Source organism: Sapajus apella, unplaced genomic scaffold, assembly GCF_009761245.1.
Source record: "Sapajus apella isolate SASKATOON/1434 unplaced genomic scaffold, GSC_monkey_1.0 scaffold1, whole genome shotgun sequence".
Classification (NCBI taxonomy): Eukaryota; Metazoa; Chordata; class Mammalia; order Primates; family Cebidae; genus Sapajus; species Sapajus apella.
Genome location: NW_022436941.1, coordinates 6,807,696 through 6,833,872, shown reverse-complemented (window position 1 = coordinate 6,833,872; position 26,177 = coordinate 6,807,696). Strand labels below are relative to the sequence as shown.

The following is a 26,177-nucleotide window of genomic DNA, read 5'->3' as shown; positions in this document are numbered from 1 at the left end:
TAGTCCCAGCAAGGTGCAGGACATTCGAGTTAACCCTCAAGACTCTTGGACATTCCTCATTTCCAAGAAGCAGTCAGGAAAAATGGCCTGTGGGGGGATGCTGAGCCTAAGGGTCAGGCCAAGGGGGATTCCAACCCAGACTTCTGTGATTTCATGGCCCATCTTAGTTCTTGCAGGGCCCACCGCAAGGCAGAGCCTCCTCAGATGGGAGTGCTATCCAATCCACAAGCCAAGGCGAGAGAAGCACAGAGGGGAAGAAAGGCATTCAGGAAGTCAAGGATCCCCAGGACGTGGTATCTCTGGGCTTCCCAGCAGAGAAATAAGGCAATTTTGAGGTTGTGAGAGAAACAGGCTAGGGTTTCAGAGCAGACCTATTAGGATGGCAGGTGGAGAAAGGCTTCCTAAGTAAGGAGTAGGGGTGTTTAATCTAGAGGCTAACTAGATTTAAAAAACCCTCATGGGGTAGGCACTACCTTAAAAGCAAAACACCTGGACTCCTTTTACTCAGGCCCTGTGCTGCGTGCTGGGATGACAGAGTGGTTTAAAGCAGGTGCTGTCTCTGCGCTTGTGGTGCCCACTAGTTCCAGCTGGTACAGACGGCTCTGGGACTCTAGGATGGAGCTAGAAGAGAGGTGGGCTTAGAGCTCATGGGGTAGAAGCTGCTGCTTACTGGTCCAAAATCAGGCTCCCTTGAGCCACTTAAAAGCCTCAACAGCAGGCCATCACCACAGACAGCTACTGAGATGTGACTCAGAAACAGCCCCAGTTCTGAGCTCCAGTGGGGCAATTCGTTAGCGCACGGTACTTACACAGAAATAGCTCGCTCCATTTCCGGAATCTGTCCCAGCAACTTCCCCTCCTGACGTCAAAATGAAAACAGAATCCAGCAAATTGAAGAGAACCACCCCATATATCCTGGCCCAGGCTGTGCTGGGTCAGGCCAGATTGACAACCTTAGGACAGACTTCTGTTCCCTTGGAAGACAGTTGGTCCTCAAAAGACTTTTAGCCCGTTGAACTTCTGCTGGGAAGGATGAACTGCTTCACGCTGAACCCAGAAGGGAGGCAAACTTGCACCAGCAAACCAGGCAGAAAGAAGGCAGGCAGAAGGGCAAAGCCAGCCCTGCTCACCCCACCCGACGTACATGACGGGAGAGAACTGGAACATAGGCAGCAGTGCCGGCAGTGATCGCCTTCACCTTCAACAGGCAGCACCTGCTCTGATCAGAACCTGAGATTGGGAGGGTGGGCTTTAGCTTCCCGTAGAACTGTGGATGTGCAGATAAGGACTGACACGCTACACTCAGCTCTGATTCCGCACATGCAGCTGTGTATCCAGAACATTAGTAGTATTGGATTATATGCCAACTATGTGATCTTCTGCGGAGCCTGAGTTGTCTTGGTTTTCTCCTCATCTAATTTCTCAAATACTTTATAGAATAACAATTCAAAGGGGCCTAGCTGGTGCCGGGCAGAGGAATGAGTTTGGGGCAGGAGAGGAATAAGAGCCAGGTCCTGTTCTCAACCAGCTCACTCGGTGGGGCAATCTACACACATTCCACAAGAGCTTACACACACCCTCAGGAGTTCACATTTAAAATAAAGCACAGTCAAGGCATGTGGTATGGTTTAGACCTGTATCAAACCTCACCTCAAACTGTAGTCCCCAGTGTTGGAAGTGGGGCCTGGTGGGAGATGACTGGATCACGGGGGTGGTTTTCTCATGAATGGTTTAACACCAACTGCCTTGGTGCTGTTCTCATGAGAGTGAGTTCTTGTGAGATCTGGTGATTTTAAAGTGTCTGTTAAGTCCAGGCACAGTGGCTCACGCCTGTAATCCCAACACTCTGCGAGGCCGAGGCAGGTGGATCACTTGAGGTCAGGAGTTCAAGACCAGTCTGGCCAACATGTTAAAACCCTATCTCTACTAAAAAAAATATATATATATATTAGCCAGGAATAGTGATAAGTGCCTGTAGGGCCAGCTACTCAGGAAGTTGAGTCAGGAGAATCACTAGAACTCAGGAGGTGGAGGTTGAAATAAGCCAAGATTGCACCACTGCACTCCAGCCTGGGTGACAGAGCAAGACTGTCTAAAAAAAAAAACAAAAAAAAACTGTGTAGTACATTCCCCCTTGCTCTTTCTGTGCCTGCTCCTGTCATGTGAGACACCTGTTCTCCTTCGTCTTTCACAATGATGGTAATCTTCCTGAAGCCTCCCCAGAAGCTGAGCAGATGCCAGCATCATGCTCCCTGCACAGCCTGCAAAACTGTGAGCCAATTAAACTTTTCTTTATAAATTATCCAGTTCTCAGGGATTCCTATAGAAATGTAAGAACAGACTAATACAACATGCCTACCTGCCTGCCCAAATTCTAAATGTCTGTTTCTGTCTGCCTCACAAGTTCCAACACATTCCTTTTCAGCTAAGACACAGAAACAGGAGCCAAAGGGTAACCCATTATACCATTAATACCAAAATCAGGTGCAGAGCTTCTGGTCTGTCCAGAAAGTGAATCTTGCAGAAGGAGGCAGACAACCCCACATAGGAGTAGCGGAATGAGTGTTGTGAGGCTCAACCGTGGGCTCTGGGTGCCTAGTCCTGCAGTTCAAGTGCCCCTGTGAGACTTCAGTGGCATTTGTAATCAATGTATGATCTGATGCTCCAACACTCTGAGGCTACTTAATTGCAGCACTGTGACCTAGGTGGCTGGACCACCAGGAAGTACCCAAGAACCACAATCCACTAGGGGGAAGAGCCTCCATGCTTGGGGAGCCTTCCATCCCAGATAGGGACCCAAGGATGCTAGAAAGAGCACACTGATTTAGCCACTTTGCTTTCTTTACCATCCTACTTTGCTAAGTTTTCAATAAACTTCAGTACCTAGCAGTAAGTTAGACCTAGAGAAGAATTTAGAAATGTAAACGGAAATCACAGAGGCAGAGTTGCACTGCTGAGAGAGATACCTGCAAGTGAGTCAAGTTAGATTGCTCCCAGACATAAGCTACTCCCTGTTACTACCTAAATGTCATCACTGAAATGAAACACACTCGTGAAATCATAGATTTATATCTTTGCAATTTATTTTTTAAAATCTTATTCAAAATATTAAATAATACAGTTCAGATATGAAAAAAATTACTGTAATAAAACAGTTCAGGGGTTATTTCCACTGTGCTTCCCTTATTAGGAAAGTACACTCTCCGCCCAAGAGACAGGATGGACGGCCTTCTTCCAGCTCTACACAAAGCACAAGCCCACTGGCTCACCCGGGCCCTCCTTAACATATATTTGGGTTTAGGTCTTCTAAGAAGTTGTCGAGATACTTGTGTCAACCATGGTTCAAATCACATATTTACATATTGATCAATTATTTATGATAGGAAGACAGACATAAATGAAACACAGTAAATAATTTCCAGTTGTCATAAAAAACAAAAACAAAGAAAAGAAAACAAGTGTGGGGGAAAAAGGTCATTGTACACAAATATCGTTATGTATACAAACAACTTCATTCAGGTATAATTTTAATTTGAAAGACCTAGATACAGTGTTATTTAAGTGATAATGGCCCCTAAGATTTATTCAGACTTACTATAAAATAACAAATGAAGTAAATGAATCTGATATAATTTTAAACTGCCCATTTCTTGAAACCTTGGAAGAACCTGTGCTATAACCAATTGCTAACTAAAAGCAATTGTACATGTATTTAATATTTTACCACAGTTTCCACTTCTAAATTTAATATAGTAATTCAAACCAAGAAAATAGTATCTCTGTAACATTTTATCTATGTCCACTGCAAGCTGCAGAGTCTCTGTTGCCAAGATTTCTCGACACATTTAATGTTTTACCTAAAATTGTGGTCAGATTGAGCAATATCATTATCCTAAATTATGTTTAAATTATCTAAAAATATCCAAAGCAATTTTCTTGGAAGGAAAAAAATATTACTCAAATGCAAAGCATTATCACACATATCCTTGTACATTACAGTTTGGGACCACAAAAAAATGTGTGGTTAAAAAATAGTATTTGAATGGCAGAGAATGAATGTGAGTCAGTAGTAACAGATATGTTAGAATTTAGTTACAAGTTTGGGATCTTTTAAAAGTAGCATCACTAATACTTCCAGAAGAAGCATAATAAATCTAAAATAATAAAAACTACAGTGTAAATATAAGGTAATGCTTAACTCACATTTTGGACACTGATTAAACTCAGCTCTAAAAGTACAGATAAAAAATTATATACTCCTTGTTTGTGACATTTAATTTCCAAAGCACCAAGGCAAAAGAGAGATCCACCTCTCATTTAAGTACCAATTGCCTATGGCAAACATCTGCACAATATCATATAAAAAGTCAAGCAAATAAAATTACATACTAAGCAAACTCAAATCACAGTGCTTTAAAAAATATAATCATTGGTGATCTTCAAAGAAGGCATTGCCTCATTAACATTCTGATCTAGGCGATGGTATTCCACTGTTTTCGAACAAAGGCCATCACGCCATTTCCTGCTTTGAACCAGAAGAAAAATCTGGAAAACAAAATTAATTAAATGTGCAAAAGAGAAAACAGAGAATATGGTAAACATTTTTATAACAAGTGAAATATCTCTCTTCTAGGTTCCTAAATATAAAACATAAAATATCAACAACAACAAAAACGCTATTGTAGGCCGAGGCAGGCAGATCACTTGAGCGGAGTTCGAGACCAGCCTGAGCAACATCGTGAAATCCCATCTCTACAAAAAATACAAAATCAGCCAGGCATGGAGGCACTTGCCCTAGTCCCAGATACTCAGGAGGCTAAGATGGGAGAACCATTTGAGCCCGGGAGGCAGAGATCACAGTAAGTCAGGATAGTCCCACTGCACTCCAGCCTGGGTGACAAAGCAAGACCCTGTCTCAAAAAAAAAAATAAATAGCCGGGCGCGGTGGCTCACGCCTGTAATCCCAGCACTTTGGGAGGCCAAGGCGGGTGGATCACGAGGTCAAGAGATCGAGACCATCCTGGTCAACACGGTGAAACCCCGTCTCTACTAAAAATACAAAAAATTAGCTGGGCATGGTGGCGCGTGCCTGTAATCCCAGCTACTCAGGAGGCTGAGGCAGGAGAATTGCCTGAACCCGGGAGGCGGAGGTTGCAGTGAGCCGAGATCGCGCCATTGCACTCTAGCCTGGGTAACAAGAGTGAAACTCTGTCTCAAAAACAAAACAAAACAAACAAAAAATAAATAAATAAAGCTATTTTGCTTTCCATCTTGTAAAGAAGGCTAAACAGTACTTCTCAAATTTCAATATATGTAGGAATGTTTGTTAAAGACTCAAGATTCCTAGGCTCTGTCTTCAGAGACTGAGTTAGTATTTGAGGTGGAGCCCAGGAAACTATTTGTTTAACAAGTCCCTTAGATGTCCATAATAGAGATGGCCAAAGAGTAAACAGTGGGATATAATAGCAGCATTCAATGTTCTGTCTACTCATAAACACTTACAAAGCTAGCAATATATCACTAACTACAAATAACCAAAACAGTTGGCGGGTTTGCTTTTTTTTTTTTTTTTTTTTTCTTTTTTGAACTATTATTAGATTCACTGATTCTCAAAGCTGGAAGGCATTTTGTAATTATCAGGTCCAGTTTCACTATTTGTCAGGTAAGGAAATCAAGGCCCCGAAGGGGAAGGTGGCTTTCAGGGTTACAAAGCAAGTTGCAATAAAGTCAAGAACTAAGACTTATTGACCAGTAAGCATTAAAAAGGAATTGTGTGTTTCATCTTCAAGTATTTTGAAAGGCTTAACTACTCAGCTTTGGGCCTATACAATGCCAACACGTGCCATCACACTAAATGATCTATGCTGTCCTATATATGCCTCTTATGCCTCATGTAATCCAGCAAACTGGTAACAGCACAGAAATGTTCATCACAACATATTTCTGAACCAAAAATTATAAACCATGAATCCATTATGTTTTCAGCCAGGCACAGTGGCTTATGCTTGTAATCCCAACTACTTGGTAGGCTGAGGTGGGACGATTACTTGAGACCAGGAATTTACCAATGTGGATGATAATGCAAGATCCTGTCTCAAAAAAAAAAATGTTTTTAAAGAATATTAAGGATATGGAAAATGCTCACGATTTGTCAGGTAAAAAGCAAGACATAAAACTCTATGAGATAGGCTGGGCACAGTGGCTCACACCTGTAATCCCAGCACTTTGGGAGGCCAAACTGGGTAGATCACTTGAGGGCAGCAGTTTGAGACCATCCTGGCCAATATAGCAAAACTCTGTCTCTACTAAAAATACAAAAATTAGCCGGGCGTGGATGCCCCAGTTGCTGAAGGGGCTGAGGCATGAGAATTGCTTGAACTTGGGAGGCGGAGGTTGCAGTGAGCCAAAATCGCACCACTGCACTCCAGCCTGGGAGACAAAGTGAAAATCCCTCTCAAAAAAAAAACAAAAAAACAAAAAAAAAAACTCTGTGAGATAAAATTCATTAAAAATTATAACATACATGGCCAGGCGTGGTGGCTCAAGCCTGTAATCCCAGCACTTTGGGAGACCAAGGTGGGTGGATCACCTGAGGTCAGGAGTTCAAGACCAGCCTGACCAATATGATGAAACCCTGTCTCTTAAAAAAAAAAAAAAAAATTATAACATACACCGATATGTGTAAATTATATAAACATTTATAGATTTATAGACCAGAAATACACCAAAATGTTAATAATGCTGAATATTTAAATTTTCTTTTCTAAACTCCTCTGTTTTCTAAATTCCCTAAAATAAACATGTAACAGTTTATAACTAGAAAAAAATTTAAAAGATCATTAAGTTCAATGTTAATAAAAGACAAAAGTTAAATTAACACTTTCTCCACAAGTATTCCTACTGATGATGCCAAATTAAATATAAATCCTTAAAAAAAAATCACGGCCGGACAAAGTGGCTCACAGCTGTAATCCCAGCACTTTGGGAGGCCAAAGCAGGCAGATCATGAGATCAGGAGTTTGAAACCAGCCTGACCAACATAGTGAAACCTCATCTCTACTAAAAATACAAAAATTAGCCAGGCATGGTGGCAGGTGCCTGTAGTCCCACCTACTTAGGAGGCTGAGGCAGAATCACTTGAACCCAGGAGGTGGACGTTGCAGTGGGCCAGGATCATGCCACTGCACTCCAGCCAGGGCGAAGAGTGAGATTCCATCTCAAAACAACAATAATAACAACAGAAGTCACTGGGCTTTGGTATTCCTCATTAAGAAATAGGACTATTTTTGTCAGAAGTACATACGTTCAAGCATTCTGTCTCTAGTGTTAAAACACACAACAGATTTATATGCAGATTAGACATCTCAATATTTTACTATGAATTTAAACTTGACTGAAAAAAAGGAAAGAGAGCTGGGCACAGTGGCTCATGCCTGTAATCCCAACACTTTGGGAGGCTGGGGTGGGAGGACTGCTAGAGCCTGGGAGTTCAAGACCAGCCTGGGCAACATAGTGAGACCTTATCTCTACAAATAATGATAATTTTTAAAAATTAGCCTGGTGTGGTAGTGTGCATCTGTAGTCCCACCTACTCAAGAGGCTGACGCAGGAGAATCACTTAAGCCTAGGAGGTCAAGGCTCCAGTGAGCTGTGATTATGCCAATGCCCTCCAGCCTGGGTGACACAGTGAGACCCAATCGCAAAAAAAAAAGAAAAAAAAAAGAACCATGAATCATCAAAACCATTATGACTGAAATAATAAAGGGCTAAAAAAAATCCCAAACTTACCTTCCTTTTGTTGTGATACGTAACGTAAACAACAGCAATGCAAAAAGCAAAAATAATAAGATGAAAAAAGAAATGGCTATCTTCCTCTTCTATATTTGAGGATGGCATCTTAAAAGATTTCACTGACTGTTCAATTTCCATGTAACCCCTGTTTTCTTCCAAGGCATCATCAGACTCTTCATCGTCCCTGGGGCCCGTGGTCCAGTCATAGTCTGGTTCTCCATAATCACCATTGTCCAGAGTGTCTTTGGCTGTGGATGGAGAACTGTTCAGCATGAGAAGATCCTCCTCCTCTATGCTAGGATCTTCATTGTTATCAGCTTCCTCTTGAGACAGAGAAGTAGGAGAGGGATGAGGGGCCAAAGATGCTCCTCCACTTTTCTCGGTACTCGTTGTGGGAGGGAGGGTGGTACTGATTTGGGAAATAGAAGGTTTGGTTTGGTTTTCACGTGTTAAAGCATTCATATTTGGGGTAGAAATATCTGAGTTGTGCACAGTTTGGCTCGGTGAGTCAGTCCGTGATACAACTGAAACAAACGAAGAATATTAAACTGAAATCTCCAACTTTATTTCCACCAAGCTAAAAGCATATTTACCTAAATTTTACACTAAGCATTTCTCCCTAAATTCCTATAACATTCTCAAAAACTATTTATTAAGTCTCAATAGACAGCAATCAGTTACATTTCTTCTTAGTCATTCTTCAGATAATAACTGCTTTGCTAGATACTAACAACTTAAGCAGCATAAAAGACCTACTGCATTATAGAGCCTGCCACCAAAAAAAAAAGAAAGTAAAAGGTCAGACTTTAGGTCACAACGGCAAAGTCCACCACATACAGCCGTAACCCATCCCCTCTGTTTTCATTTCATAAAGAGTGTGGACTTCAGTTATTTCGTCCAGACTCTACCTGATCCCTAGAACAAAATAAGTGGCTGATTCTCACTCAACTAGGTCCCAAAAAAGACAGGGAGTTTGGACCAAAATACTTTCAACACAATATAACAAATTCAGGGGAAGCTATAAGCAAGCTGTAGACAGTAATTCTAAGTGATACTTGAACTAGAGGACTCCCTCTCCTAAATTAAAAACAAACAAACAAAGAAGGATCCTTACAAATTAAAAAGTTCTAAAGGAGAAGCATCAGAAACTGGAACCTGAGAGCTAAGTGACAAGCAGATTATTTTAAAGAGGGAGGAAGGCATCTAGGCATGGGAATGACACCAAATACATACATTCTTACTTCTCTGCGCTGCTACCTACTCAGCACAGTTTACTAAAGGTAAAATTCTTTACATAAGTAACTTTCCCAAGAAGACTCAATAGGGGGAGATTCAACAGAGAAATCCCTTCTGAAATTTAACCATTTCTAATTTTTAATTACTGTTGAAGAACTTCAAGGATCTCTACTACACCTAAAAAAATAAAAAACCTGTCATGTGAGATCTAAACATATTCAGACAATATTTTAAAGTCTATCACATTAAAGTAAAATATTTTATAGGGTTAAGATTAAACCAAGTCATTCTAGGGCTTTCACAAACATGTGCATTCACACAAGTTAACAATCTAACAGATAACCCTTTCTACATGTGAATACACTCTGGTTTGTGTATCACAGTTGACATCTACTTTGTGTAGAAAAAAAGAAATAGCTGTTCTCAATTGGAATAGAAGAGCTCAGAAAAATAATGTACTAAGTTAGTAAAAAAGCAAAACAAACAAAAACAGTAAATTTGTAAAACTCTTCCCCCCCACCTTTTTTTTTTTTTTTTTTAATTATAGGGTCTCACTCTGTTGCTCAGCCTGAAATGTAGTAGCACAATCATAGCTCACTCGACCTCCTTGGTTCAAGCCACCCACGTAGCTGAGACCACAGGCACATGCCACCCTGCCCAGCATTTTTTATTTTTCTTTTTTTTTTCATATATTTGTCCAACGTCTCATGCAATTTTTTTTTTTTTTTTTTTTTTTTTTGAGACAGCATCTCGCCATGTTGCCCAGGCTGGTCTCAAACTCCAGGGCTCAAGCAATCCTTCCACCTTGGCTTTCCAAAGTCCTAGGATTAAAGTAAAACTCTTAAAACATTTTCAATAATTGTGTTCCTTGAAACTTTTTACTGGAAGAAAAAAGAAATAAATAGGACCTACAACTGAGTATATTAGTCAGAAAACTACTAATAGGAATTTCTGAAATAATTTTACATTTATCACATCAATTTAGTTATAATTCAGGAATTTATAAATTATTTTCTAATACATTTAATTTTCCTGCCAAAGTACAAAAAAACATATTTTAAAATAATATTTATGGAGAGATCCAAAATGGCTGATTAGGAGCAGCTCAGGATTGCAGCTCCCAGCGAAAGCATGGAGGGTGAGTGGACGCTGCATTTCCACACAGATTTTTATTGCCCGCAGACCAGGAGATTCCCAGGCAGAGGAGCCCCATGGGACACCAGTGCGGCTGTTTTGGCCAGCACAGCCGGCACCCCGGTGTGGCGGATCTCCGTACAAAATACTCAGGTCCGAGCGCCCTTTTAGCTGGTGATTGGAGCTCCAGGAAGGCAGAGTCACCCATTCATCTGATTAAAAAATCAGAAACAGGGAGCCAGGCCAGGAGACTCCTGAGCAAAAAAGCACCATGAATCTCAGCACCACTCTTTCAGCCAGCGCAGTGGGTCACCGCATGGGAAATCACACAGCGGCTTTTCAACAAGTGGCTGGAACACCTGGGAGACAGTCGACCGTTCAACTAAAAAAAGAAAGAAAAAGGGGGCTCTGAGGCAGGGAGCCAGGTGATCAGGCTCGGCTGGTCCCTCCCCCACAAAAAAAAAGCAATCAGAAACGCTCTGGACTGAGAGCTTCACAGCAACCACAGCTGAAACCAGGAGGGTCCAGCTCTGTTGGGGAGGGGCATCTGCCATTACTGAGGCAGTCCATCACTATGGAGGTAGTTTGCCATTGCTGAGGCAGACCGCTTTTGCTGAGGCAGTCCACCATTACAGTGAGAGTCTTCCATTACAGAGGTGGGCCGCCATTGCCAAGGCAGTTCTAACTATACCGGTATAAACAGGACTGCAGGGAAGTTCACACGGGAGCTAGGCGAAGCCCATAGCAGCTCAGCAAAGCCTCTGCAGGCAGACAATGACTAGGCTGCCTCCTCACTGGGCAGGGCAGCCCTGAAAAAGGCAGCAGCAAAACAGAAACTCATAAATAAAGCCCTAACTCCCTGGGACAGAGCTCCTGGGAAAAAAAAGGGGGGGTTTATGAGCTCTGCTGCAGGAGACTTAAACGTACCTGCCCAGCAGCTCTGAATGAACAACGGAGCTCACAGCTCAGCACCTGAGCTCCTATAAATGACAGACTGTCTACTCAAGCAGCTCCCTGACCCCCGTTTACCCAAAGAGTCATCTCATAAAGGAGAGCTCAGACTGACATCCGGCGGGTATCCTTCTGGGACAAAGATAGCAGCAGAAGAAACTGGGAGCAACCTTTACTGTTCTGCAGCTGCTGCAGATGATCCCCAGACAAGGAGGGCCTGGAGTGGACCTCAGCAGTCCTACGGCAGAAGGGCTAGACTGTTAGAAGGAAAACTAAGAAACAGAAATAAATAACTTCATCATCAACAAACGGGACATCCACTCAGAGACCCAATCTGAAAGTCAACAACTACAAAGACAACAGGTAGATAAATCCACAAAGATGGAAAGAAACCAGCGCAAAAAGGATGAAAACACCCAAAACCAGAACGCCTCTCCTCCTGCAAGGGATCACAACTCCTCACCAGCAAGGGAACAAGGCTGGATGGAGAATGAGTGTGATGAATTGACAGAATCATGCTTCAGAAGGTGGGTAATAAGAAAATTCTGTGAGATAAAAGAACATGTTCTAACCCAATGCAAAGAAACTAAGAACCTTGAAAAAAGATTTGACAAAATGCTAACGAGAATAAACAACTTAGAGAGGAATATAAGTGAATTGATGGAACTGAAAAACAGAACACGAGAACTTCGCAAAGCATACACAAGTATCAACAGCCGAATTGACCAAGCAGAAGAAAGGCTATCAGAGGTTGAAGATCAACTAAATGAAATAAAACGAGAAGACAAGATTAGAGAAAAAAGGGTAAAAAGAATGAACAAAGTCTCCAAGAAATATGGGACTATGTGAAAAGACCTAATCTACGTTTGATAGGTGTACCTGAATGTGACGAAGAGAATGAATCCAAGCTGGAAAATACTCTTCAGGATATGATCCAAGAAAAATTCCCCAACCTAGCAAGGCAGGCCAATATTCAAGTCCAGGAAATACAGAGAACACCACAAAGATATTTCTCAAGAAGGGCAACCCCAAGGCACATAATTCTCAGATTACCAGGGTTGAAATGAAGTAGAAAATGCTAAGGGCAGCCAGACAGAAAGGTCAGGTTACCCACAAAGGGAAGCCCATCAGACTCACAGCAGATCTCTCAGCAGAAACCCTACAAGCCAGAAGAGAGTGGGGGCCAATATTCAACATCCTTAAAGAAAAGAACTTTCAACCCAGAATTTCATATCCAGCCAAACTAAGCTTCGTAAGTGAAGAAAAAATAAAATCCTTTGCAAACAAGCAAGTACTCAGAGATTTCATCACCACCAGGCCTGCTTTACAAGAGCTCCTGAAAGAGGCACTAAACATAGAAACAAACAACCAGTACCAGCCACTCCAAAAACATACCAAATGGTAAAGGACATCAACACAATGAAGAAACTGCATCAATTAACACGCAAAACAGCCAGCTAGCATCAAAATAGCAGGATCAAATTCACACATAACAATAGTAACCCTAAATGTAAATGGGCTAAATGCCCCAATCAAAAGACACAGACTGGCAAATTGGATAAAAAGACAAAACCCATCAGTGTGCTGTATCCAGGAAACCCATCTCACATGCAAGGATACACAAAGGCTCAAAATAAAGGGATGGAGGAAGATTTACCAAGCAAATGGAGAGCAAAAAAAAGCAGGAGTTGCAATTCTCATCTCTGATAAAATAGACTGTAAACCAACAAAGATCAAAAGAGACAAAGAAGGACATTACATAATGGCAAAAGGATCAATGCAACAAAAAGAGCTAACGATCCTAAATACATATGAACCCAATAAAGGAGGACCCAGATACATAAGGCAAAGAGACTTAGACTCCCACACAATAATAGTGGGAGACTTTAACACCCCATTGTCAACATTAGACAGATCAACCAGACAGAAAATTAACAAGGATATCCAGGACTTGAACTCAGACCTGGACCAAGCAAACCTAATAGACATTTACAGAACTCTCCACCCTAAATCCACAGAATATACATTCTTCTCAGCACCACATCACACCTACTCTAAAATTGACCACATAATTGGGAGTAAATCACTCCTCAGCAAATGCAAAAGAATGGAAATCATAACAAACAGTCTCTCAGACCACAGTGCAATCAAGTTAGAACTCAGAATTCAGAAACTAACTCAGAACCTCACAGCTTCATGGAAACTGAACAATTGGCTCTTGAATGTTGACTGGATAATCAATGAAATGAAGGCAGAAATAAAGATGTTCTTCAAAACCAATGAGAATGAAGACACAACGTACCAGAATCTCTGGGACACATTTAAAGCAGTCTCTAGAGGAAACTATATAGCAATAAATGCCCATATGAGAAGCAAGGAGAGATCTAAAATCAACACCCTATCGTCAAAATTGAAAGAACTAGAGGAGCAAGATCAAAAAAACTCAAAACCTAGCAGAAGACAAGAAATAACTAAGATCAGAGCAGAGCTGAAGGAGATAGAGACACAAAAAGCCCTTCAAAAAATCAATAAATCGAGCTGTTTTTTTGAAAAGATCAACAAAATAGACAGACCACTAGCCAGATTAATAAAAAAGAAAAGAGAGAATAATCAAACAGATGCAATAAAAAATGATAAAGGGGATATCACCACAGATTCCACAGAAATTCAAACCATTATCAGAGATTATTACAAACAACTCTATGCACATAAACTAGTAAACCTGGAAGAAATGGTTAAATTCCGGGACACTTGCATCCTCCCAAACCTAAACCAGGAAGAAGTCAAAACCCTGACTAGACCAATAACAAGGGCTGAAGTTGAGGCAGCAATTAATAGCCTACTACCCAAAAAAAGCCCAGGTCCAGATGGGTTCACAGCCGAATTCTATCAGACATACAAAGAGGAGCTGGTACCATTCCTTCTGAAACTATTCTAAACAATACAAAAAGAGGGAATCCTTCCCAAATCATTTTATGAGACCCTCAACATTGTCCTGATACCAAAACCCGGCAGAGACTCGCAAGAAAAGAAAACTTCAGGCCAATATCCATGATGAACATAGATGCAAAAATCTTCAATAAAATACTGGCAAACCAATTGCAACAGCACATCAAAAAGCTTATCCACCATGATCAATCAGGATTAATCCCGGGGATGCAAGGCTGGTTCAACATACGAAAGTCTATAAACGGAATTCACCACATAAACAGAACCAAAGACAAAAACCACACGATTATCTCAATTGACGCAGAGAAGGCCTTTGACAAAATTCAACAGCCCTTTATGCTAAAAATCCTCAATAAACTAGGTATCGACGGAACGTATCTCAAAATAATAAAAGCTATTTACGACAAACCAACAGCCAATATCATACTGAATGGGCAAAAACTAGAAACATTCCCTTTGAAATCTGGCACTAGACAAGGATGTCCTCTCTCACCACTCCTATTCAATATAGTACTGGAAGTTCTAGCCACATCAATCAGGCAAGAAAAAGAAATAAAGGGTATTCAAATAGGAAAGGAGGAATTCAAATTGTCTCTATTTGCAGACGACATGATTGTATATCTAGAAGACCCCATCGTCTCAGCCCAAAATCTCCTGAAACTGATAAGCAACTTCAGCAAAGTCTCAGGATACAAAATCAATGTGCAAAAATCACAAGCATTCCTATACACCAATAACAGACTTAAAGAGAGCCGCCGGGCGCGGTGGCTCAAGCCTATAATCCCAGCACTTTGGGAGGCTGAGGCGGGTGGATCACGAGGAGATCGAGACCATCCTGGTCAACATGGTGAAACCCCGTCTCTACTAAAAATACAAAACATTAGCTGGGCATGGTGGCGCATGCCTGTAATCCCAGCTACTCAGGAGGTTGAGGCAGGAGAATTGCCTGAACCCAGGAGGCGGAGGTTGCGGTGAGCCGAGATCGCGCCATTGCACTCCAGCCTGGGTAACAAGAGTGAGACTCCGTCTCAAAAAAAAAAAAAAGAGAGCCAAATCAAAAACAAACTGCCATTCACAATTGCTACCAAGAGAATAAAATACCTAGGAAGAGAACTAACAAGGAACATAAAGGACCTCTTCAAGGAGAACTACAAATCACCGCTCAGCGAAGTAAGAGAGGACACGAACAGATGGAGAAACATTCCATGTTCATGGTTAGGAAGAATCAGTATCGTGAAAATGGCCATACTGCCCAAAGTAATTTACAGATTCAACGCTATCCCCATCAAGCTACCAATGACCTTCTTCACAGAACTAGAAAAAACCACCTTAAACTTCTTATGGAACCAAAAGAGAGCCCGCATAGCCAAGTCAATTCTAAGCAAAAAGAACAAAGTGGGAGACATCACACTACCGGACTTCAAACTATACTACAAGGCTACAGTAATCAAAACAGCATGGTACTGGTACCAAAACAGAGATATAGACCAATGGAACAGAACAGAGACCTTGGAGGCAACACAACGCATCTACAATCATCTGATCTTTGACAAACCTGACAAAAACAAGCAATGGGGAAAGGATTCCCTGTTTAATATATGATATTGGGAAAACTGGCTAGCCATGTGCAGAAAGCAGAAACTGAATCCCTTCCTGACACCTTACACTAAAATTAACTCCAGATGGATTAAAGACTTAAACATAAGACCTAACATCATAAAAACCCTGGAAGAAAATCCAGGCAAAACCATTCAGGACATAGGCGTAGGCAAGGACTTCATGAGCAAAACACCAAAAGCATTGGCAACAAAAGCCAAAATAGACAAATGGGATCTAATCAAACTCCACAGCTTCTGCACAGCAAAAGAAACAATCATTAGAGTGAATCGGCAACCAACAGAATGGGAAAAAATTTTTGCAATCTACCCATCTGACAAAGGGCTGATATCCAGAATCTACAAAGAACTAAAACAGATTTACAAGAAAAAAACAAACAAACCCATTCAAAAGTAGGCGAAGGATATGAACAGACACTTTACAAAAGAAGACATACATGAAGCCAACAAACATGAAAAAATGCTTATCATCACTGGTCTTTAGAGAAATGCAAATCAAAACTACATTGAGATACCATCTCACACCAGTTAGAATGGCGATCATTAAAAAATCTGGAGACAACAGATGCTGGAGAGGGTGTGGAGAAATAGGAACACTTTTACACTGTTGGTGGGAGTGTAAATTAGTTCAGCCATTATGGAAGACAGTGTGGTGATTCCTCAAGCAACTAGAAACAGAAATTCCATTTGACCCAGCAATCCCATTATTTGGTATATATCCAAAGGATTATAAATCATTCTACTATAAGGACACATGCACACGAACATTCACTGCAGTACAGTTTACAATAGCAAAGATCTGGAACCAACCCAAATGCCCATCAATGATAGACTGGACAGGGAAAATGTGACACATATACACCATGGAATATTACGCAGCCAACAAAAACAATGAGTTCGTGTCCTTTGTAGGGACATGGATGAACCTGGAAACCACCATTCTCAGCAAACTGACACAAAAACGGAAAATCAAACACCGCATGTTCTCACTCATAGATGGGTGTTGAACAATGAGAACACATGGACACAGGGAGGGGAGCAACACACACTGGGGTCTGCAGAGGGGAAATAGGGGAGGGACAGCAGGGGGTGGGGAGTTGGGGAGAGATAGCATGGGGAGAAATGCCAGATATAGGTGATGGGGGAGAAGGCAGCAAATGACACTGCCATGTGTGTACCTATGCAACAATCTTGCATGTTTTTCACATGTACCCCAAAACCTAAAATGCAATAAAAAAAGAATAAATAAATAAAATAAAATAAAATTTAAAATTAAAATAACTGGGAGCCAACTAACTAAACTTGACTTTTAAAACAACAAGGGTGAGTACCTTTAAAGGACATAAGCTGATAGGGTAGGAATGATAATAAAGAAACTTCCACCATGCAGTATAGAATTCAGTCATCAGCAAATCCCTTCTTTCACCCTTCACTTTCTTGTTATTACTGAAACCTGACTCTCCCTTAAGGACATACTTTCTCCTCAGCCCGTTTAAGTAATAGCTGTTTTTTTCTCCCACATCCTTGCACCACTGAGTCTCAGGAAGGCACAGCTCTCCTCCTCATTGCCCTTTTCAGACCATTCTCCCATTCTTCTCCCTAAACACATCTAGCTTTGATTCTCTTATCTTAGGCTATCATCCACTAATTGAATTTCATCCACCAACTCCAAGGTCATGCCCTCTAATTCTTTTTTTTTTTTTTTTTTTTTTTTGAGAGACGGAGTTTCGCCCTTGTTACCCAGGCTGGAGTGCAATGGCACGATCTCGGCTCACCGCAACCTCCGCCTCCTGGGTTCAGGCAATTCTCCTTCCTCAACCTCCTGAGTAGCTGGGATTACAGGCACGCACCACCATGCCCAGCTAATTTTTTGTGTTTTTAGTAGAGACGGGGTTTCACCATGTTGACTAGGATGGTCTTGATCTCTTGACCTCGTGATCCACCCGCCTACACCTCCCAAAGTGCTGGGATTACAGGTGTGAGACACCATGCCTGGCCCGCCCCGTAATTCTTAATGAGCTTCAGGCTCTAGAGTTCACTCTAAGACAAGTACTCCTGCCTTAATTTCAAAATCTTTGACCTCCTCTCTTCTCATGAGCTAGCCCTCCTCTTTACCTCAGCCACTCACTCCCATGGTCATTATCTATTATCACAACTCTTCCATAATCTCAGTTTCATGCATTCTATTTGCTGACATGACTTCCTATCCTTCCATTTCATTCCCTGGTATTCTCAATCCATCAACAGCTACAAACCTCTAATCTTTTTCATTCTCTGACCACCACCACCAAACCTTGCCCAATACACTCTCTTCTCTCTTTGCCCAGATTCAATTTTATGTCAGCTATTATAACTGCTTTATAATCACTCTCTTACATCCATCTTCAATTCCCTTCCCCCTTGTCTACTTTGAACCATTTACATGGTGAGACACTCATCTCTAGTTATTAATAAATCAAGCTCTCTGAGTACTCACATCTGCACCCAGCAGTTGAACATGGCTGGAAAATATACAACCATGCCACTGTTTTCATTTCATTTTAAATTCAGTGCCAAAGATTCAGGTGTACGTTTAAAGCTGTTGGCAATTAAAATTGTTGGCAATTATATTTTCCTAGTCCATTTACCCTTCTATTCTCGTAGACCAATCACATTTTCCTCTGTCCACAAACTTCAAATGCCTTCTCTGTTATCCTCATTTGCAACCGATGACATCATTTCCTAACTTTCCTGAGAAAAATTAAGAGAACTTCCAAGAACTACCAGAATTCTAGACTCATAAATCCAACCACCTACTTGACATCTCCTCTTGGATGTCTGACATTCACATTAACACGTTCAAAATGAATTCTGGCTATTTCAGGAAGACAAACATACTTTTCCCTATTTCTCCCACTAATAACAACTAAAAGCTCTGGAAATTATGTATAAAATAACACAAGAACACTCTGAAAGGTAGAAAGAACTAAATAGAACAGTTAGCGACCTCAGGATATATGAAACAAGACGGTGGTAACTTCCTTGGGTTTTTCTTTTTACCTCATATATCTCAGGCTAAAGACAAAAAATAAAATGGCAGACTTCAGCCCTAATATACCCATAGTGCATTAAATGTAAATGACTGAAATACATTAACTAAAAAACAGAGATTGGCAGACTCAACTACATGATGTCCACAGAAAACTCATTTTATTTTTTTTATTTTTTTGAGACAGGGTCTCGCTTTGTCACCCAGGCTGGAGTACAGTGGCACAAACACATTTATAGCAGCTTTATTCATAAAAACCCAAAACTGCAAACAATCAGGCATCCTTCAACAGATAAACAAAGTACCGTCTATCTATACCATAAAATATTACTCAGCAATTAAAAGAAACAAATGGCCAGGAGCAGTAGCTCACACCTGTAATCCCGGCACTTTGGGAGGCCAAGGCGGGTGGATCACGAGGTCAAGAGTTTGAGATCAGCCTGGCCAACATGGTGAAACCCTGATTCTACTAAAAATACAAACATTTGCTGGGTATGGTGGTGTGCAGCTTTAATTCCAGCTACTTGGAGGCGGAGGCAGGAGAATTGCTTGAACTCTGGAGGCAGAGGTTGCAGTGAGCTGAGATTGTGCCACTGCACTCCAGCTTGGGCAACAGAGCAAGACTCCATCTCAAAAAAATAAAAATTAAAATTAAAAAAGAAACAAACTATTGACACATGAAACAACCTAGGTGAATCTTCCGAGAATTATGCTGAGTGAAAAAAGTCAATCCCAAAAGTTACATACTACATGATTCCATTTGTGTAAGATTCTCAAAATTACCAAATTATACAAATGGATAATTAGGAGTTCAGGAGGGATGAGGTAGGAGGGAAGTGGGGTGGCTTTATAAGGGCAACATGAGATATTCTTGTGGTGATGGTAATGCCCCATATTTTGACTATATCAGTGTTAATATCCTCGTCGTGATACTGCAGTATTGTTTTTGAAAGATGTCAATATTGGGAAAACTGGGTAGAGAGTATGCAGGATCCCTATATTACTTCTTACAACTGCAAGTGAATCTATAATCATCTCAAAATAAAAAGTTTAATTTAAAGAAATAAATTTATATGCCCCACTCAAAAAACAAAAACAAAAATTTGTTCTACCTACTCTTCATCTCAAATAATGGCAACTACATCTTTCTAGTTACTAAAACTAAAAACCTTGGAGTTGTGATTTAATACCCCACATCCAATCTGTTATTCTAGCATGTATAGCATTTGAGGCTTTCCACCCTCCAGTGCTCCTGCCTTGTCCAAGTAACCATTATCTCATGCGGATTATTACAATAGCCTCCTAATTAATCTGCCTGCTTCCACCCTAACCTCTACTGTCAACACTCAACACAGCAGCCAGAGTCATTCTGTAAAAACTAATATCAAATGCTACTCCTCTACTTAAGACCCTCCAGGGCCATCCATTTCTCTCAAAAATGAGTTTTTATAATAGCCTTCAAGATCCTATATGATCTGGCCTCCATTATCTCACTCTCATTACCTTACTTATCTCTCTAACAGCTCTATCCCCATTACCTACTTAATAGATAGCAGGCATTCAATAAATATTTACTGAATATGACTAGCCTCAACTCTCACCACAAATCCCACACCACATCCCACACAGCATCTATGCACCTGCTGCACTCCCTGAGCCCATCCCATGGTTCTCAGCAAAATGCCACTCATTCTTCTAAGGATACCTCCAATATCACCCTATTCATTGTTTAACTGTTTAACTCTAATACCTAGCACCAAGAAGGGGCAGAATATGTACTAGTCAAATAGTAAAATCCTTAAAGTAATACACAAATACAGCATAAGAAAAATAAAATTTAGGCCAGACACAGTGGCTCACGCCTGTAATTCCCAGCACTTTGGGAGGCTAAGGCAGGCAGATCGCTTAAGCTCGGGAGTTCAAGACTAGCCTGACCAACATGGTGAAACTCCATCTCTACAAAAATACAAAAATTAGCTGGGCACGGTGGCACACACCTGTGGTCCCAGCTATTCAGGGGGCTGAAGTGGGAGGATTGCTTCAGCCCAGGAGGCAGAGGTTGCAGTGAGCCAAGTTTGTGCCACTGCACTCCAGCCTGGGTGACAGAGCAAACCCCTGTCTCAAAAAAAAATAAATAAAAAACTTTCTAAATTTAATTCCCCTCTTCTACTGGGGAATACAAGTGTCCTAAAATAAAACTATATCAGTATTTCTTAAAAATGCAGAGGACCTTGAGAACTCATTCACATACCGGTTTGAGAAACAATGTCTTAAAAATGAAATGCATATGCATTAAGTTTAGGTGATCATTTGGAAACAATATAATGGCAAATGTAGAGAAGCAGGCATTTTTGAAATGGCATGACCAAGAATTAGTCACCCAGTAATCCAAACTGCTTATGTTAATTTTTTTAGACTTTTATCAAAACAAAAATATAAAACAAAAATTCTTACAGACCGACAAGCACACAACCAAGCACTGACATTTTTAAAAACCTAGTATGGAATAAATTTAAATAAATCTAATGTGGTAACTTTCTACCTTTGTAAACTCACATGAAATCTGGAACTCAACACATTCTAGACTAATTTTCTTATTACAGGAGTGACTACTCTGAAATTATAAGGTATGCTTACAAAAAATACTTATACCCCAAGCTACACTGTACTGCAATGGAACTGCTCACCTATTAAAAGCATGTATGTCGTTTTAAGTTATTTTCAGGAGAGAATAATCTGAATTTATGACATTTTAAATTGGTATATATAAAGATATACTTAAAAGACAAAGACTCTCTAAAATGTCTCAGTATAATTGGAACAATGTTTACAGGGCTCTAACAAATAAAAGCAGAGACTAAAGAACATTTAATACTCCACATTCTGCCTCGCTCCTTACCCATGCGATTTTCAACCCTCTCTTAGGGGGAAAAGCTGTTTCTGAAACTACAGTTGCCAGATATATAGTCCTTAAGCATTCCAGCAGGAAATATAAATGTTTGTGTTTTATTTTTCTTAGATGATTAAGTGGCCAAAACAATTAAGCTACTTAAGTACTTTAGGAACAGGAATATCTGCATCAACCAGGGAAATCCTCATTACACTTTACTAATGATGAAAAGGCCTTGGGAAATGGACAGCAATCCTTCCTCAGGCACTGCAAAGACTTCTGGGAGGGCAGTCCAGTTACCAACACTGAAATATTGCTGAGGAAACATAAGTATGTGCCCACAGTACTGTAGCAGAGGAATGTAGGGGTGGACAGGCCCTACTGGCAAGAAAGAAAACACTATACCAGGTCACACTGTTTTGCAGCTAAAAACTCAAATTTAGCTCTCAGAGGCCCAACGCCCCGTATTCTGAATCTTTATCAAACACCAGAACCTCCCAGACCTCAAATATGCACCAGTACGAGAAGACAGCTCTTTCCGTTTCACTTTCCCTCTTGGAAATATTCCATTGGCTCAGTCTGGTCACTGCGTTATTGCCCCTGCCTGCCTCGGACTTCACCACTGACCTCTCCCATTCTGGAAAATCCCCACCTTTCCTTGGTCCTGCTAGATTCCTGAGTCCCCCCAAGCTCAGGACCCTTTCCAGACACCACACCCCCTGGCCCCGGCCATCTCCTCCGCCTCTCTCGCTACCCCCTCTTCTAGAACCTAACTGCCCGATCCAAGAAATTTTGGAGACCCCACCAGCGCCATTCCTTGTAGCAGCCCATTCTTCAACAATTTCTAGGCGCCAACACCACTCCTCCCTCCCCGCCCATCTACACACCCTGCTCCCTGGGTTCCTGCATCTCTCAGGGACCCCACTTCTCAGGCCCCTTGGAGACTCTTCAGACCTTGGACCCCTTCAGACACCATACCCTCCGTCCTCAGGCTCGCGGAAACCCTGCCCCAACCAGACACCGCCGTCTGCTCCTGACACTCGGAAGCGCCCTTTCCCTGGCCCGGCCTGTCTCCTGGCCCGCGCCCGAGCCCTCCCAGGTTCCTAAGCCCGCACTGCCGCCGCGCCCCCTTTACCACTGGATAGAGCGGCGGACACAAGCAGGAGCGCCAAGACCAGCGGCCGTGCCAGCCCCGCAAAGGCTTGGATGGCCGACCCTGGCAGCAGTTTCGCTTGTGCGGTCCCCCTCATCCTCCTCAGGGCGGCAGTGGCCATAACGGACTCGGCTGGGAGCCTGCGCTGTTGCTAGGCTCTACGCCATGACGTCAGACGCCGAGGCCTCCGCACTTACGTCCCAGCGTGATGACGTCAAGCCTGGAGACATGCTCTGGAAACCAGAATGAGAAGGAAGGATTGCTCAGAGGTGGGAGTTGCAGCTGGGAGAGTGTGGGGAATGCCACACACTTGGCTGCGCGTTAAAGGTAGGGTGTAAGGTGCTGAAGAGGGCCAAAGCGAGCCCCTCCTTGCCGCCTGCATGATTGGGTACTATACAACCAAAAAAGGCATTTTTAGCCTTTTTTTTTTTTTTGAGACGGAGTTTCACTCATGTTACCCAGGCTGGAGTGCAATGGCGTGATCTCGGCTCACCGCAACCTCCGCCTCCTGGGTTCAGGCAATTCTCCTGCCTCAGCCTCCTGAGTAGCTGGGATTACAGGCACGCACCACCATGCCCAGCTAATTTTTTGTATTTTTAGTAGAGACGGGGTTTCACCATGTTGACCAGGATGGTCTCGATCTCTTGACCTCGTGATCCACCCGCCGCGGCCTCCCAAAGTGCTGGGATTACAGGCGTGAGCCACCGCGCCCGGCCTTTAGCCATTTTTAAAAGGAAGATCCAGCTTTAGAATAGACTGGTCACGAAAGCGAAGTAACAGCTTTTCCTCTCTCAAAGGCAAAAAAAAACACAAATGTTATTTAGTCCTATCTAATGGGTGATAGATTATAAGTAATTTTTAAAAATCTTTCCCCACAATCATGTTTTTTTTCAACGAAGTTTTAGCACCTCTCCCTATTAAAGATACAGCAGTGAACAAAACCCTTCCTTTGTAGTTTATTTTCTTGTGAGGGCGACTATGGTGTAAAATACACAGTATACAAGATGATAAAGAGATTATGCACCGACCGAGTGCAGTGGCTTCCAGCACTTTGGGAGGCCGGGGCGGGCGGAACACCTGATGTCAGGAGTTGGAGACCAGCCTGGCCAACATGGAGAAACTCCATCCCTACTAAAAACACAAAAATTAGCTGGGCGTGGTGGTGCGTGCCTGTAATCCCAGCCACTCGGGAAACTGAGGTAGGAGAATCGCTGGAACCCAGGAGGTGGAGGATGCAGTGAGCTGAGATCCGGCCACTGCACTGTAGCCTGGGCGACAAAGAGACCCATGTCAAAAATTAAAAAAAAAAAATTTTTAATTATGGAGGAAAAGAAAGGAAGGTGGCTAGGAAGTAGGGGTGAGGGGCTGCCATTGAAAATAACTTCCAGGTTTCCTAAGCTTCTCTTGTTAAATTTTGTTACTTCAAATCCCGGTATATAAAAATGCAAAGTTATATAAACTTCCATGAAGGTGAAATTCACTTTGGGCCCTGGCGCTATACTTTGCTCTGTGTGTACGTTCTGTGAATGTTTCCTTAATAAACAGATATAGGCTTCAAATCATAAAAGTTCCATTTGATAAATTTTTTTTTTTTTTTTTTCCGTAGTTTCGGTCTCGCTTCCCAGGCTGGAGTGCAATGGCGCGATCTCGGCTCACCGCAACCTCCGCCTCCTGGGTTCAGGCAATTCTCCTGCCTCAGCCTCCTGAGTAGCTGGGATTACAGGCATGCGTCACCATGCCCAACTGATTTTTTGTATTTTTAGTAGAGACGGGGTTTCACCATGTTGACCAGGATGGTCTCGATCTCTTGACCTCGTGATCCACCCGCCTCGGCCTCCCAAAGTGCTGGGATTACAGGCGTGAGCCACCGCGCCCGGCTCCATTTGATCAATTTTAGGAAAATCAAATAGGGGAGGGACAGTGGGGGGGTGGGGAGCTGGGGAGAGATAGCTAGGGGAGAAATGCCAGATGTAGGTGATGGGGAGGAAGGCAGCAAATCACACTGCCACGTGTGTTCCTATGCAACAATTTTGCATGTTCTTCACATGTACCCCAAAACCTAAAATGCAATAAAATAAATAAATGGGAAAAAAAAAATCAGTGTGATGTTAAGCAAGACATTTATTGTGCCCACAGCTTCACCACTATGGTCTCTATGATTCCCTCGGAAGGTTGCTGCTGTCCCCCAGAGACACAGCTGAGCTGCCTCTCTAAAGGGCCTGTGTTCTACTCCTGAATCTGGTTTCCCCTAAGCTTTTATTTCACCCTGGTGACAGCTCAGAAACACACAAACTCTGTGTTAAGAAAACTAAGAAGTCATTCATCTGCACATTTCCCAAAATCCCCCACAAGCCCGTATAGACTGAATGGTGCCCTTATTGCAAACCCTTCACCTTAGCCAAGGTGCAAAGTCCTCCCAGTCCCCCAGGACTTGCCTTCTCAGAGCTGTACTCAAGTTTTCTGTAAAACCACTCAGTTTAACAAATGAGCTTCTCAATCTTAGTTCTGTTTGTTGACTTTAAAAGTTCATCTATAATAAACATACTGCAGTCCTCTTCCCTGACTTATTGTCCACTCTGTCCATTTGTGTCCTCATACCAGATTGTCTCAATTCTCTTAACTGGTGAGATATTATGAACTCAAGGCATTTTGCACAATGATATTCCAACATGCTGCATGCAACAGGCAGACAATAAGTAACTAGTGAGGGAAATACTCCCTCATACTCAACAGAACCCTTTATACATTTTTAAATATTTTAGGGCCAGGCATGGTGGCTTATGCCTGTAATCACAACTACTCAGGAGAATAAGGCAGGAAGATCTCAAGCCCAGGAGTTCAAGCCTGCAGTGAGCTATGCTGATGCCACTGCACTTCACTCTGGGTGACAAAGACTGTCTCTAAAAATAAAACATTTTGGCTGGGCACAGTGGCTCACACCTGTAATCCCAGCGCTTTGGGAGGCCAAGGCAGGTGAATCATGAGGTCAATTCAAGACCAGCCAAGCCAGCATGGTAAAACCCTGTCTTTAGTCAAAATGCAAAAATTAGGACAGGCACAGTGGCTCACGCCTGTAATCCCAGCACTTTGGGAGGCCGAGGTGGATGGATCACAAGGTCAGGAGTTTGAGACCAGCCTGACCAACATGGTGAAACCCCATCTCTATTAACAATACAAAAATTAGCCAGGCATGGTGGCACACACCTGCAGTCTCAACTACTCAGGAGGCTGAGGTAGGAGAATGGCTTGAACCTGGGAGGTGGAGGTTGCAGTGAGCTGAGATTGCACACAGCACTCCAGCCTGGGTGACAGAGCAAGACTCCATCTCAAAAAAAAAAAAAAAAAATACAAAAAAGCTGGGCATGGTGGCAGACGCCTGTAATCCCAGGTACTCAGGAGGCTGAGGCAGGAGAACCACTTGAACCTGGG

At 42.2% G+C, this 26,177-nt stretch overlaps 1 protein-coding gene across 1 annotated transcript; it reads right to left on the bottom strand.

The window, feature by feature from the left end:
- Positions 1 to 3,058: 3,058 nt before the first annotated feature.
- On the bottom strand, positions 3,059 to 23,062 carry CUNH5orf15 (chromosome unknown C5orf15 homolog). Its single transcript, XM_032252603.1, has 3 exons — positions 22,731 to 23,062; positions 7,789 to 8,315; positions 3,059 to 4,545 (listed from the first exon to the last, which is right to left on the bottom strand). Exons 1-3 carry the CDS (start codon positions 22,867 to 22,869, stop codon positions 4,414 to 4,416), a joined length of 798 nt encoding a protein of 265 aa, XP_032108494.1. The 5' UTR covers positions 22,870 to 23,062; the 3' UTR covers positions 3,059 to 4,413.
- Between the last annotated feature and the right edge of the window lie 3,115 nt (positions 23,063 to 26,177).